General features: G+C 45.1%; 1 protein-coding gene across 1 annotated transcript in view; it reads right to left on the minus strand.

Moving 5' to 3' along the window:
* Window positions 1–15,436, minus strand: part of LOC115463683 (alpha-1,4-N-acetylglucosaminyltransferase-like) — an 84,848-nt gene that overhangs the window by 15,938 nt on the left and 53,474 nt on the right. The window contains 1 exon segment of the mRNA XM_030194403.1: window positions 220–655. Coding sequence (XP_030050263.1) covers window positions 220–624 — 405 coding nt within the window. The 5' untranslated portion in view covers window positions 625–655.

Genomic DNA, 15,436 nt, shown 5'->3' on the forward strand with positions numbered 1-15,436 from the left:
ATATAAAAGGACTCCTACATGTGATAGAGGGTGACATAATCTTTAAGATTTCCCCTATCAGGAGATTTGAGGTTCCAGTTATTTAATTATTTTTATTATAAAAGATACTCTGTTGTAATTTTGAACAAACTTTTTGGTATGTAAGTATAGTCTTTTAGAAGTTTGTTATCCCATTACAGAAGTTGTATTCTACAAACAAACAACAAATAAAACAGTTACCTTTTGGTACCAAGGATAGAGAGGAGTGTCTTTAAAAATGTCTTCAAAGTCTAAGGGAAGGATGTGGACATTTGCAATAAATGATAGCAGTGGAATGGCCTTGTAGAAGGAACTCTTGTTGACAGTCATGTCTTTGGTCAGCCCTTTCATGAAGAAATAAACACTTCTGTTGGGGTACGTCCGAGCTGCTGATTCTATTGCACATACTGCTAAAGGGGAGGGCTCCAGTTTCTCTGTGGTCTCAGCGAAAAAGATTCCAGTATTAGATTTAATAATGTCTTCAGCTGTGAACTGCCTATTTAAGAATCTGTGCAATGTCCGTAAAGACTCCGTTTTCATCCAGTAGACAGCAGAACAAATAAATATCAAAAAGAAAAGAGGTAGACATAATATCCATAATTTCATGACTGATTGTTGGAGTAAAGTGCTGTAGGACCTAGTGAGAGAAAAAGAAAGTGGCCTGATATTAGAAATTTTGAAATGCCCATTAAAAGACTGCTATATTCATATTTCACTTTGAAAAGAAGCTGCCATTAACTGGTATGAACATTTATAAATATAACATTATTTCAATTCAGCAATGCAAGGAAAAGAGCAGAGCAAAAAGACATAAAAACAACATCACAAAATACAAATAAAAAGCAATTCTAGGTACTCATATTTGTGAGTATGGTGCTTAAATATTATTCTATAAATGCCACTTAACTTACATAGGGCCCCTTTTACTAAGCGACAGTAAGCCCAATACAGGCTTACTGCTCGCTAATCCGTAACTACTGCGGGGCTACCGCAGGAGCCCGGCGGTAGTTCCCATCCCCAGCATGCGCCATTTCCGGTGCTACAAAATTATTTTTTATTTTTGTAGCACTGGTGCAGTGCCGCGTGCAGCCCAGTTACCGCCGGGTTAGGTGGCAGTAAATGAACCCCCCTGAAATGGCCACGCAGTAAGTGATTCACTTACTGCATGGCCATTTCTTTAAAAAAAAAAAAAAAAAGACAGCCTTTTACCTGCTGCGGTAAAAGAGGGCCTCAGTGAGCGTAAAAAACATGCCCTGATGCTAGCACAGGCCCCCCCCCCCCCTTTTACTGCAGCTTAGTAAAAGGGGCCCTTAGTGCATATTTGAGAGAGAGTGCACACAGAATGGGACTCCCACTTATGTGCATAACTTCCAGAATATAGTAAGTTCCATGCATTCCTGCCAAACTTAGGTGCGTACACTTTGTAAAGGGGGGTCCGCTTCCTTCTCTTGGGTGGAGCCAGCAAGCCTGCAGGGCTCCCAGGGTCCCTGGACAGAATACTGCTGATACTGGGACTCAGGGCCAAAGTATTTTATTGTCAAGGCAATTTCATACTAAAAATCATAATTAATTCTTCATAACAAAAGGTACAGCCCTCTTAATATAGTCTTCAAAAGAAAAAAAGGTACAGTCCAGGTCCCAAAATCCCTCAGCAAACACTCAGCTCCTCAAGACCTCAGGTCTTCTATTAGGGCATTAGCTTTCCCTTCCCCCTCCTTCAGAAGGGTTTAGTAAGAGTTCAGCACACTTCCAATATAGCACAATAGTTCAGAACAAATCTTCATGGACAGTCTTTGCACATCAAACCAATACCACAAATCACCTGCCTTTTCACAGCACAGGCGACCCTCAGGGGGAGGAGTGCTGGCTTCTGCCTAACCCCTGGTAAGCCTTTCCTCAGCTGAGAGGTGCCCAGCTCTACCACCGGCTGCCTTTCAGGTGCTGTGGAGGACTTGCAGCTCATCTGCATATCCTTATAGCCTTCTCCGGGGTGACACCCAGGTCCACTCCGATCCACTCAGGGCCTCCGCTCTAGGTGCCGTGTTCTCTTTACATCTAATCTTCTTCCCAGTTGCTAAAGTACCTCAGTTGTTTATGGCCCCTATTCACATTCTCTTCCTAGCCCTATCCCTCCCTAACCTTTTCCCTCACCCCCTACCTCTCTCTGCTACAAGAACTCACAGCCCATCCATCGACTTCATCACCTTACCTTCTCTCCTACCCTCTTCCTCCCTCTTGGCTTTTAATCTCCGTCTCTTTCTTCCCTCCATTTTGCCTTCCCCATTCCACCTAAATACCTCTCGCCTTCGATGCCATCGTGGCCACACCTCTCCTACTCTCCTCCGCTCTCTTTTACTCCTTCTCTTACTCTCAGCCGGTGACATCAATCCCAATCCTGGCCCTCCTCACCAACTATTATCCCAACTCTACAGATCTTACTGCGACCTCTCTAACCTCATCTCTATTCCTCTACTCCCCTCCTCTTCTCTGCCCTTCTCTTGCGCCCTATGGAATGCCCGCTCTATCTGTAACAAACTCCCCTATATCCAGGACCTCTTTATCTCGCGTCACCTCCATCTGCTCGCCATAACAGAAATCTGGCTCTGCCCTGATGACTCTGCTTCAGTCGCAGCCCTCTGCCATGGCGGTTATCTTTTTTCACATACTCCTCGCCCTGCTGGTTGCGGGGGCGGTGTTGGACTACTTCTGTCTCCCTCCTCCAGATTTCAACCCCTTCTTCCACCTCAATCTCACTGTTTTTCCTCCTTTGAAGTCCACTCTATCCTCCTTTTCTCTCCTCTGCCTCTTCGAATAACGGTCATTTATCGTCCCCCTTATAAGTCATAGTAACATAATAACATAGTAGATGACGGCAGAAAAAGACCTGCATGGTCCATCCAGTCTGCCCAACAAGATAAACTCATATGTGTATACCTTACCTTGATTTGTACCTGCCTTTTTCAGGGCACAGACCGTACAAGTCTGCCCAGCAGTATTTCCCGCCTCCCAACCACCAGTCCCGCCTCCCATCACTGGCTCTGGCACAGACCATATAAGTCTGCCCTCCACTATCCTCGCCTCCCAACCACCAACCTCTCTTCCCCCACCTGCTCCGCCACCTAATTTTGGCTAAGCTTCTGAGGATCCATTCCTACTGCACAGGATTCCTTTATGCATATCCCACGCATGTTTGAATTCCGTTACCATTTTCATCTCCACCACCTCCCGCGGGAGGGCATTCCAAGCATCCACCACCCTCTCCGTGAAAAAATACTTCCTGACATCTTTTTTGAGTCTGCCCCCCTTCAATCTCATTTCATGTCCTCTCGTTCTACCGCCTTCCCATCTCCGGAAAAGATTTTCTTGCGGATTAATACCTTTCAAGTATTTGAATGTCTGTATCATATCACCCCTGTTCCTCTTTTCCTCCAGGGTATACATGTTCAGGTCAGCAAGTCTCTGCTCATACGTCTTGGAACGCAAATCCCATACCATTCTCATAGCTTTTCTTTGCACCGCTTCCATTTTTTTAACATCCTTCGCAAGGTACGGCCTCCAAAACTGAACACAATACTCCAGGTGGGGCCTCAACAATGACTTGTACAGGGGCATCAACACTTCCTTTCTTCTGCTGATCACACCTCTCTCTATACAGCCTAGCAACCTTCTCGCTACGGCCACCGCCTTGTCACACTGTTTCGTCGCCTTCAGATCCTCGGATACTATCACCCTAAGATCCCTCTCCCCCTCAGTACCTATCAGACTCTCACCGCCTAACACATAAGTCTCTCGTGGGTTTCTACTCCCTAAATGCATCACTTTGCATTTCTTCGCATTGAATTTTAATTGCCAAACCTTAGACCATTCTTCTAGCTTCCTCAGATCCCTTTTCATGCTTTCCACTCCCTCCCGGGTGTCCACTCTATTGCAAATCTTAGTATCATCCGCAAATAGGCAAACTTTACCTTCTAACCCTTCGGCAATGTCACTCACAAACATATTGAACAGAATCGGCCCCAGCACCGATCCCTGAGGCACTCCACTACTCACCTTTCCCTCCTCCGAGCGAACTCCATTTACCACCACCCTCTGTCATCTGTCCGTCAACCAGTTCCTAATCCAGTTCACCACTTTGGGACCTATCTTCAGCCCATCTAGTTTATTTAAGAGCCTCCTGTGGGGAAACGTGTCAAAAGCTTTGCTAAAATCTAAGTAGATTATGTCTATAGCACGTCGATGATTCAATTCTCCAGTTACCCAATCAAAGAATTCAATGAGATTCGTTTGGCATGATTTCCCTCTGGTAAAACCATGTTGTCTCGGATCTTGCAACTTATTGGCTTCCAGGAAATTCACTATCCTTTCCTTCAGCATCGCTTCCATTACTTTTCCAATAATTGAAGTGAGACTTACCGGCCTGTAGTTTCCAGCTTCTTCCCTATCACCACTTTTGTGAAGAGGGACCACCTCCGCCGTTCTCCAGTCCCTCGGAACCTTTCATCCTTTCTCAGTGACTTTGATGCCTGGCTTGCCTTCTTCCATGATCCTTCCTCCCCCTCTCTCATCCTTGGTGACTTTAATATTCCTGCTAATGATCCTTCCAACTCTTATATTTCCAAGTTACTCGCTTTAACATCCTCCTTTAATCTCCAACTATGCTTAGGGTTACCATATAGCTCCAGAAAAAGGAGGACGGATTCAGCCAGCCGGGTTTTACTTCCATTGCTTTTGAAAGCAATGGAAGTAAAACCCGGCTGGCTCAATTACTTCCATTGAAAGCAATGGAAGTAAAACCTGGCTGGCTCAATCCGTCCTCCTTTTTCTGGAGCCATATGGTAACCCTAACTATGCTCCACCTCCCCCACTCATCAAAATGGTCACTGTTTTGATCTCATCTTCTCCTCCATCTGTTCACCCTCTAGTTTCCCTGCCTCTGATCACCATCTTATAACTTTCACACTTAAATCTCCTCCCTCCCAGTCCCATCCTATCTTATCTAATTTATCTAGGAATCTTCACGATATTGACCCTTCATCTCTATCCTCCCATGTTTCAAACCTCCTCTCTACTGTGGCACCATCCATGTCTGTCAACGAGGCTGTTTCTTCTTACAACAATACTCTATCCTCTGCCTTAGACACTCTTGTACCTTTGATGACCCGCCCTATAACGCGTACAAAACCCCAATCTTGGCTGACTTCTAATATCTGCTACCTACGTTCCTGTACCCGCTCCACCGAACGCCTCTGGCGGAAATCTCGGGCCCTTGCTGATTTCTTACACTTTAAGTTCATGCTGACCTCCTTCCAATCTGCTCTTTTACAAGCCAAACAGGATTATTATATCCAACTAACCAACTCTCTTGGCTCTAATCCTCGACTTCTCTTCACCACATTGAACTCTCTCCTCAAGGTGCCCCCTCCCCCAACCCCCCCTTCATTATCTCCTCAGACCCTTGCTGAATTCTTTCACGACAAGGTTCAAAAGATAAACCTTGAATTCTCTATCTCGCCACCTCTCACTCCACTAGTCTGTTCCCCTCTCTCTCCTTCCCCTCATTCCTTTTCCTCCTTTCCTGAAGTTACTGTAGAGGAAACTACACTTCTCCTTTCTTCCTCAAAATGTACCACTTGTTCCTCTGATCCCATTCCCACCCACCTTCTTAATGCCATCTCACCTGCTCTTATTCCTTTTATCTGTCACATTCTCAACCTCTCACTTTCCACTGCAACTGTCCCTACTGCCTTTAAACATGCTGTGGTCACATCTCTCCTTAAGAAGCCTTCACTCAACCCTACTTGTCCCTCTAATTACTGACCCATCTCCCTCCTCCCTTTTCTCTCCAAATTACTTGAGTGTGCTGTTCACCACCGCTGCCTTGATTTTCTCTCCTCACATGCTATTCTTGACCCACTACAATCTGGTTTTCACCCTCTCCACTCAACCGAAACTGTGCTTACTAAAGTCTCCAATGACCTATTACTGGCTAAATCCAGAGGTCAATATTCCATCCTCATTCTTCTTGATCTTTCCGCTGCTTTTAACACTGTCGATCACAGCTTACTCCTCGATACCCTGTCCTCACTTGGATTCCAGGGCTCTGTCCTTTCCTGGTTCTCTTCCTACCTCTCCCTCCGCACCTTCAGTGTTCACTCTGGTGGATCCTCTTCTAATTCTATCCCTCTGCCTGTCGACGTACCTTAGAGTTCTGTTCTTGGTCCCCTCCTCTTTTCTATCTACACTTCTTCCCTTGGTTCATTAATCTCATCCCATGGCTTTTTCTACCATCTCTATGCTGATGACTCCCAAATCTACCTTTCTACCCCTGATATCTCACCTTGCATCCAAATCAAAGTTTCAGCGTGCTTGTCTGACATTGCTGTCTGGATGTCTCAATGCCACCTGAAATTAAACATGACCAAAACCGAGCTTCTCATTTCCCCCCCCCCCCCCCCCCCCCCCCCCAATCCCACCACCCCACTCCCCCCATTTTCTATTTCTGTTGATGGCTCTCTCATTCTCCCTGTCTCCTCAGCTCGAAACTTTGGGGTCATCTTTGACTCTTCTCTCTCCTTCTCTGCTCATATCCAGCAGATCGCCAAGACCTGTCGTTTCTTTCTTTACAACATCCGTAAAATCCGCCCCTTTCTTTCCGAGCACTCTACCAAAACCCTCATCCATACCCTTGTCACCTCTCGTTTAGACTAATGCAATCTGCTTCTTGCTGGCCTCCCACTTAGTCACCTCTCCCCTCTCCAATCGGTTCAAAACTCTGCTGCCCATCTCGTCTTCCGCCAGGGTCGCTTTACTCATACTACCCCCTCTCCTCAAGTCGCTTCACTGGCTCCCTGTTTTCACATCCTGTTCAAACTTCTTCTACTAACCTATAAATGTACTCACTCTGCTGCTCCCCAGTATCTCTCCACACTTGTCCTTCCCTACACCCCTTCCCGTGCACTTCGCTCCATGAATAAATCCTTCTTATCTGTTCCCTTCTCCACTACTGCCAACTCCAGACTTCGCGCCTTCTGTCTCGCTGCACCCTACGCCTGGAATAAACTTCCTGAGCCCCTACGTCTTGCCCCATCCTTGGCCACCTTTAAATCTAGACTGAAAGCCCACCTCTTTAACATTGCTTTTGAGTCGTAACCACTTGTAGCCACTCGCCTCCACCTACCCTCCTCTCCTCCTTCCTGTACACATTAATTGATTTGATTTGCTTACTTTATTTTTTGTCTATTAGATTGTAAGCTCTTTGAGCAGGGACTGTCTTTCTTCTATGTTTGTGCAGCGCTGAGTAAGCCTTGTAGCGCTATAGAAATGCTAAATAGTAGTAGTAGTGTAAGGAGCAGGGTTGGTAGTTTCTCTCACCTCTCAGCACCACACCCGGTGTGGCCTCCTTCACTGCCTTCAAGTGCTAGGCAGGGCAACCTTTGAATTATCCTACTCCATGGTAGCTGGCTCCTCTCCCTTAGGCAGCTCTAATGGCAGACTACTTCCTTCCTCCACATACTCCATGGAATCTCTCTCTCCATTCATCTCCTCTCTCTCCTGGTGGCCTCCAGGAATTCTGCTCTCCCCTTCTCACAGCTGGGGGGAATTATATACTGATGGCGAAGCCAGGGAAACTGAGCTTCATCCTTTCCTCGCCCTCTAGTGGGGAAGGGAGTAACAGGCTCACCCTGCCTTGAGCCATTGCTCCCCCTGCTGGGACTGGGAATCCATTCCACCTTTTTAGGACTACTCTCCTCACTCATTCTTGCAAGGACTTCTGGGACCCGTAGTTCTGGACTCAACTGCTCCACTGGAGAATCTCTGGGGCTTGCCTTTTCACAACGCACACCAGCTTTATAACTAGCAGAAGTGTGGGCACTTATCTTTTAGGCACTTTGGGGTCCTTTTACTACTAAGATGTGGCAAAAGGGGGCCTGCGCTGGCATCAGCGTGTGTTTTTGACGCATGCTGAGGTCCCCTTTTACCGCAATGGGTAAATGGCAGTTTGTTTTTAAAGAAATGGCCGTGGTGCAAGTGAAGCACTTGCCACATGGCCATTTTCAGGGGGGAGCACTTACCAACTCCCATTGAGGTGGCGTTAAGAGCTCCTACGCTAGCCCAGCGGTAACTGGGCAACACGCGGCATTGCCCTATTACTTCTGGGTAAACCCCAGTGCTATTGCACGTGCTGGGGTGAGAACTACCGCCGGGCTGCTGTGGTAGTTCGGCAGTGTTTCTGGTTTAGCAAGCTGTAAGCCCGCATTGGGCCTACCGCTGCTTAGTAAAAGACCCTCTCTGACAGTCAAACACTAAGGGGTCCTTTTACAAAGGCTGCTGAAAAATGGCCTGCGCTAGTGTAGGCAAGTGTTTTAGAGGCACACAAATCCATTTTTCAGCGCATCTGTAAAAAAGGCCTTTTTTGGCCAAAAATGGACGTGCGGTAAAATAATAATTGGGTCTGAGACCTTACCACCACCCACTGACTTAGCCACATTGAACCTGACTTTGCTTGGGATAATGTGTGATATAAATATTTAAAAGAATCCTTTATCCTCCACCTTTAAAGCACCACCAATCCAGCTGGATGGTGATGGCACAAGGAAATCAAGTTTGGTCCAGTGAAGACTAACTCAAAATAACTTGTTCCTTAGCTGGGCCCTAGAATTACCATATTGAAAATGCGCCCATACCATGCCTCTGTGGTTATGTTCCACTAATGTTAAATAATTAACTGGATTTCTTGAAAGGATTATATAGCCTTTGGATGCATGGCTAGGGACACAAACATACACTTATTTATTCAATATCACAATTCCTCATGTATAGCCACAAAACAACCTTTTAGGGTGGATAGTGTTCATAATGAGCTCCTTTTATTATCGACCAGTTAGAGATAAGAGGCTTTCCCTGGTCAGGGCCCAAGGGCAGTTGCCTTAGTCGCACTCCCCTAACATCATCCCTGGTATGTATCGTCTTTATATTTTTCACAATATAGGAATAAATGCATTTCTTTCTATTTTTCTGGTGTTGTACTACATAACTGTTGAGGCTTGTACAGATGGGGTCAGAGCTGATGGGGACAGCTTGCAGGGAGGGAGACAAAATTTTTACCCGTGTCATTCTCTATGATCTTCTGAGGGTGCCAATTTATAGGTTTTCAGGGGGGCACCAGAAAGTCTTGTACTGGCCCTGGTAGGAGAGATGCTGGACCCAGGAAGTGAGTGAGAGAGAAGGTAAAGGGGCATCGATTTGATACACAATCTTTCTGTGGTACAACCAAAGCAGTTTCAAGAGAGAGAGAGAGAGAGAGAGAGAGAGAGAGAGAGAGAGAGAGAGAGAGAGATGTTATACTGTGGGGAGGGGGGGCAGGGGAGAGAGATGGAAAGATGGCCTCAGAGTGGGGGTGCAAGAGAAAGGGAAGTGAGGGAGAAAAGCTGGATAGGGGGGAGGAGCAGGGACAGAGAGGGGATGTGCAGGAGCAGGACAGGACAGATAGGAACATAGAATGACAGTGGACATGGAGTGAGAAGAAATATCAAATGGGCAGAAGACCCTAGAAAGAGCAGAAGTTGGATGGTACATGGAGAGTGGGGAAGAAGGAAACAAAGTAGAAGATGAATTGGATTGAGAGGGGGAAGAAGGGGAACAGTACAGAAGGTGGAAAAGCTAAGAGAAGCTGGTGGAGTAGTCAGTAAATCAAAGATGCAAATGGAAGAAAGGATAGCTAATATGATAAAATGGGGGGGGGGGCAGGGCATTTTTTTTTAGATATATTAGGAGAAAGTACAAAAGTGGCATTTTGAGATTCAAAGGTGAAGGGGAGGAATATGTAGAAGCTGATAAAGACAAGGCAGAATTGCATAACAAATATTTCTGCTCTGTGTTCATAGCTGAAGGGCTGTGAGTCAGGACCACAGAAGACAAATAGGAATGGAGGGATGGTAGTCCCTGAACGATTTTCAGAGGACTGTGTTCATGAGGCACTGGCTAAACTAAAAGTGGACATTTTTGTAAGCAATATTGCTGAAGGGCTCTCTGATAAGTTTTGCTTTTTTGCAAATGATACCAAAATTTGCAGTGGATTTCAAGGTGATGAAACAATGTGACAAGGCGGTGCCACAGCTAGAAGGATGCTAGGCTGCATAGAGAGGGGTGTAAGCAGCAGAAGAAAGGAGGTGCTGATGCCCCTGTACAAGTCATTGTTGATGCCCCACTTGGAGTATTGTGTCCTGTTTTGGAGGCCATATCTTGCTAGGAATGTAAAAAGACTTGAAGCGGTATCGGGAGCGGTACTGTAGGAGACGCCGGCACAATGGAGGATATTTCGGCGTCTCAGGGTCTGGAAGTAACTTTGAGCCCCGATGTAAGGACTCCGCCCCCGCAGCCATTACGGACGAGCTCTCCCTCTGTAGGAGCGAACAGTCAGATGCTGGGAGGCGGAACAGAACTGATCTCGAGAGAGGCCCACATAATACAAACTCAGAAGGAGCCAGGGGGACGGCTGTCTCCCCCTGAAGTAAGCAGTCCGTTGGTGTTTGGCGCGGGACAAGATGACAAAGGAAATGGAGAGAAAACATATTTATTGAATATGACTTTAGCATTTTTGGAGAAACCATCCAAAGTAACCTTGGACTCTTTATGGGACCTGGTCGCTCTTCTGGCACAATGTCAATTACAGCAAACAAATATATGGTCTAAAAAAGTGAATGATATTAAAAAATCAATGGAAACAAAATGAATTTGAAATTAAATTTCTTTCTGAAGAAGTTGCTAAAATGGAAGAAAAAGTTGTAAAAGTTGATAATACTCAAATGCTTATCTTGAAAGATATATCTAATATCAGGAACAAAATGGAGATTTTTGAAAATCATATGAGAAGATATAACCTGAGATTTATAAACTTTCCAAGACTTAAAATGATAAACCCACTTGAAATGTTAAAACGAGACTTTAAATAAATTTTGGAAATACCAGAGGTTAATTTACCACCTATTGCTCAGGCTTACTGTGTACCTCAAAAATTACAGGAAACACTACAGCAACAACAACAGGAATCCTTGGATGTTAGAAATCTTCTGGAAACCTCTGATACTGAACAAGCCACTGTGGCAACTTTGGTAGCCACAGTGGCCTTAATTCCAGACAAACAATGGTTGTTTAGATTGTTTTTCAAGTATAAGGATAAATTATTCTTGGGATTAAAAATACAACTATTTCCAGATGTTTCGAAGGAAACAAAAGAAACGTAGACAATTTTTGATATTGAAACCAGAGGTTTTGCAGATAGGCGCTACATTTTACCTTCGTTTTCCTTGTAAATTATTATTACTATTATTATTATTATTACATTTGTATCCCACATTATCCCACCTTTTTGCAGGCTCAATGTGGCTTACAATTCATCATGGATACTGGAAATAGAAAAGAATGTACATTTGGTTTTACAGCAAGTTTTGGGTACATGATGGTAAAATACATGATAGTGTTAAAGCCATAGACATTAGGTGCATGATAGTGTGAAAGCAGAAGACATTAAAGAACTTTCCTGGGTATCTTAAAGAAAGTAGAGTTACGCGTGTTGTTCTTTATGATATATTTTGTTGAAGAGATAAGTTTTCAGGAGTTTGCGGAAATTGGTCATTTCGTAGACCGATTTCAGGTTACATGGCAGTGAATTCCAGAGCTGTGTGCTTGTATAGGAAAAGGTTGATGAATGCACTGATTTGTATTTCAAGCCTTTACATTTGGGAGGATGAAGATTGAGGAATGTGCGGCAGGACTTTTTTGCATTTCTGGGTGGTAGTTCTATTAGGTCCGACATGTAGGCTGGGGCGTCGCCATGGATGATTTTATGGACCAAGGTACAGAGTTTGAACGTGATGCGTTCTTTGAGTGGGAGCCAGTGTAGTTTTTTGCGAAGGGGTGTTGCGCTTTCGTATTTTGGTTTGCCGAATATAAGTCTGGCTGCTGTGTTCTGGGCTGTTTGGAGTTTTTTGAGTATTTGCTCTTTGCAGCCGGCGTAGAGTGAATTACAATAGTCCAGATGACTAAGTACCAGCGATTGTACCAGGTATCGGAAGACGTTCCTTGGGAAAAATAGTCTTACTCGTTTTAGTTTCCACATTGCATGGCACATCTCTTTAGTTATGTTTTTTGCATGGTTCTCAAGTGTTAGGTGTCGGTCCATGGTGACTCCAAGGATTTTTACGGTGTCAGAGACTGGTAGACTTAGATTAGGTGTGTTGATGGTGGTGAATTCCTTCTTGTTGTCTTGCGAGGTGAGTACTAGGCATTGGGTTTTTTCGGCGTTTAGCTTCAGTCGAAATGCATCTGCCCAGGAGTTCATAGTGTGTAGGCTTTGGTTGATTTCGTCAGAGATTTCTCTTAGATCGTGTTTGAAAGGGATAGAGATTGTTACATCATCAGCATATATGTATGGGTTTAGATTCTGATTCAATAATAGCTTAGCCAAGGGTGTCATCATTAGGTTGAATATAGTCGGTGAGAGGGGGGGATCCCTGTGGAACTCTGCATTCAGGTGTCCATGTGGCTGATGTTGTCGAGTTTGATGTCACTTGATATGAGTGGGTGGTTAGGAAACCCTTGAGCCATCTGAGAACGTTACCTCCGATTCCGAAGTATTCGAGGATGTGTAATAAAATTCCATGGTCGACCATGTCGAATGCGCTTGACATGTCAAATTGTAGCAGTAATATGTTGTTGCCGTTTGCTATCAATTGTTTGAGTTTGGTCATAAGCGTGACTAGTACAGTTTCCGTGCTGTGGTTAGAGCGAAATCCTGACTGGGAGTCGTGCAGTATTGAGAACTTGTTTAGATACTCTGTGAGTTGTTTGGTCACCATGCTTTCTGTTAATTTGCTGAATAGGGGAATGGATGCTACTGGTCTATAGTTCGTTAGTTCATTAGTTTTTTTCTTTGCATCCTTAGGTATGGGGGTGAGTAGAATATTACCTTTCTCTTTTGGGAAGAGTCCATTTTGTAGCATGAAATTCACATGGTTAGTTAGATCCATTATAAATTGTTGGGGGGCCGACTTCATGAGATAACCCTAGTAGCACTATAGAAATGTTAAGTAGTAGTACTGTATATCTAATTCGCAGTGAGATTTGGCAAATCTTTTAAGTGTCTGTTGTAAGCCCACAGGAGTGCTTTCAAGTGTATAGTGGCTCTCTAATGGTGCCTGCCTGTCCCCCCCAGCCTTTTACTTCACTGAACAACCTTGAAGCTAGACTTCTCTGTGACTCCGTTGACTCGGGCCTCTATGTTTGGGCCTCCCCTTTCCCTCAGGGTGACCTCTTCCTTAACCTTCAGTCCTGGCCCGGCCTCCCCGCTATAGCTTCGGGTAACCGACCCACCTTGCCAGTTCTTCTGGTGGGGCCCCTGGTCACCCTTCTCTGGAAGATAGCGTGGATTCCTTTGCTTACAGAAATATGCAAATTAGCTGATTACATGTAAATTCAGTTTATTGGACTATGCTCCAGTCTTGTGGGAACCTGGCTTTCCCACTATTATTCTTTTACTGCGATTCACCCCCTGAGACCATTTACTGGGGACATCTGGGTCTCAGGGTATAACAGCCTCTTCCCTGGATAGGACCTTCTTTATTCACATTAACCTTACGGTCCTATCCTCCACCCCATGGCTGTTAGTTCTGTCTCAGTAGCAATTGTGCATAACAATCATACCCATTGCCTGGCCCCCACCAGGTAAGTACCTCTTTGGGTTTGGAGAGAACCTTCTCCTGATCTCTCTCTTGAGCTCTACTTCAGCAAGCCTCTTTCTTCAGTCCCCTGCTTGTAATTCTCCGGTTCTGGTTATTGCAGGTCCCCCCATCTTCTCTTCTCTTCCCTTCCTTGGCTTAGAGGGTGCTTTTATAGGGTGCCCAATAATCTATCCCACCTCTCTTTAGGCTTCTCCCCCTGCTTCCAGAAAGGTCTGCACCCAGAACTTTCTCCACCTTTCTAGCTTCCACTCAGAGAGTCCCCCTGGTGCCTCCCCAGGAAAGTACAGGTCCTATGCCACGATCACCCCCTAGCTGCTCCTTCTGGTCACTACCATGGACTATACTCTTTGGCTCCCTCTAGTGGCCAGATCAGGGCATTTTCCCGGTTTTTAATGGGAGAGCGCCCTCTGGTGGCCTCCTCATGTAAGGGCAGACACTGTGGTTATCACACTGTGAGATAAGATCTACTGATAGTATAGTGAATTCAGTCCAGATTCTGTCTGCTGGGTGGATTCCGGGATCTGGGTCTAGGCATTCTAGGAGTGTAGTATATTCGTTTGGGCTGGCTGGTATTTTGAGTCATAGTTTTATGATTTTCTCGTTGAAGTATTTCGCCAACTCATCGGCTCCTGGTGTGTCTTTGTTGTTGTTGGTGACTGGGGTTGTGTCTAATAGTTTATTCACGAGTTGGAAGAGTTTGTGTGTGTCTTTGTAGTTTGGCCCGACTTCAGTTTTGTAGTATTGTCTTTTGGTTTGTCTTATGGCGTATTTGTATTTCCTTCTGAGTAGTTTCCAAGCGTTAAGAGTGGGATCATCTTTTTTATGCATTGTTTCCTATAACTCATATAAATATGTTTTCATGGATCCATCACAATTAATATGGAGTGGAGGAGTGGCCTAGTGGTTAAGGTGGTGGACTCTGGTCCTGGGGAACTGAGTTCAATTCCCACTTCAGGCACAGGCAGCTCCTTGTGACTCTGGGCAAGTCACTTAACCCTCCATTGCCCCAGGTACAAATAAGTACCTGTATATGTAAGCCGCATTGAGCCTGCCATGAGTGGGAAAGCACAAGAGATAAGGGAATATTAAAGTGAGGATGATAAGATAAGGGTTCTGAACAAGTGAATAAGGGTTAGGAGTTAAAAGCTGCATCAAAAAGGTGGGCTTTTAGCTTAGATTTGAAGACTGCCAGAGATGGAGCTTGATGTACCAGCTCAGGAAGTCTATTCCAGGCATATGGTGCAAGATAAAAGGAACGGAGTCTGGAGTTAGCAGTGGAGGAGAAGGGTGCAGATAAGAGAGATTTACCCAGTGAATGGAGTTCCCGGGGAGGAATGTAGGGAGAGATGAGAATGGAGAGGTACTGAGGAGCTGCAAAGTGAATGCACTTATAGGTCAATAAGAGAAGTTTGAACTGTATGCGGAAACGGATAGGAAGCCAGTGAAGTGACTTGAGGAGAAGGCTAATATGAGCATAACGACACTGGCGAAATATTAGTCGTGCAGCAGAATTTTGAACAGACTGAAGAGGAGAGAGATGGCTAAGTGGGAGACCTGTGAGAAGCAAGTTGCAATAGTCTAAGAGAGAGGTGATAAGAGTGTGGATGAGGGTTATGGTAGTGTGCTCAGAAAGGAAAGGGCGAATTTTGCTGATATTATAGAGAAATATACGACAGGTT

Source organism: Microcaecilia unicolor, chromosome 2 (assembly GCF_901765095.1).
Source record: "Microcaecilia unicolor chromosome 2, aMicUni1.1, whole genome shotgun sequence".
Classification (NCBI taxonomy): domain Eukaryota; kingdom Metazoa; phylum Chordata; class Amphibia; order Gymnophiona; family Siphonopidae; genus Microcaecilia; species Microcaecilia unicolor.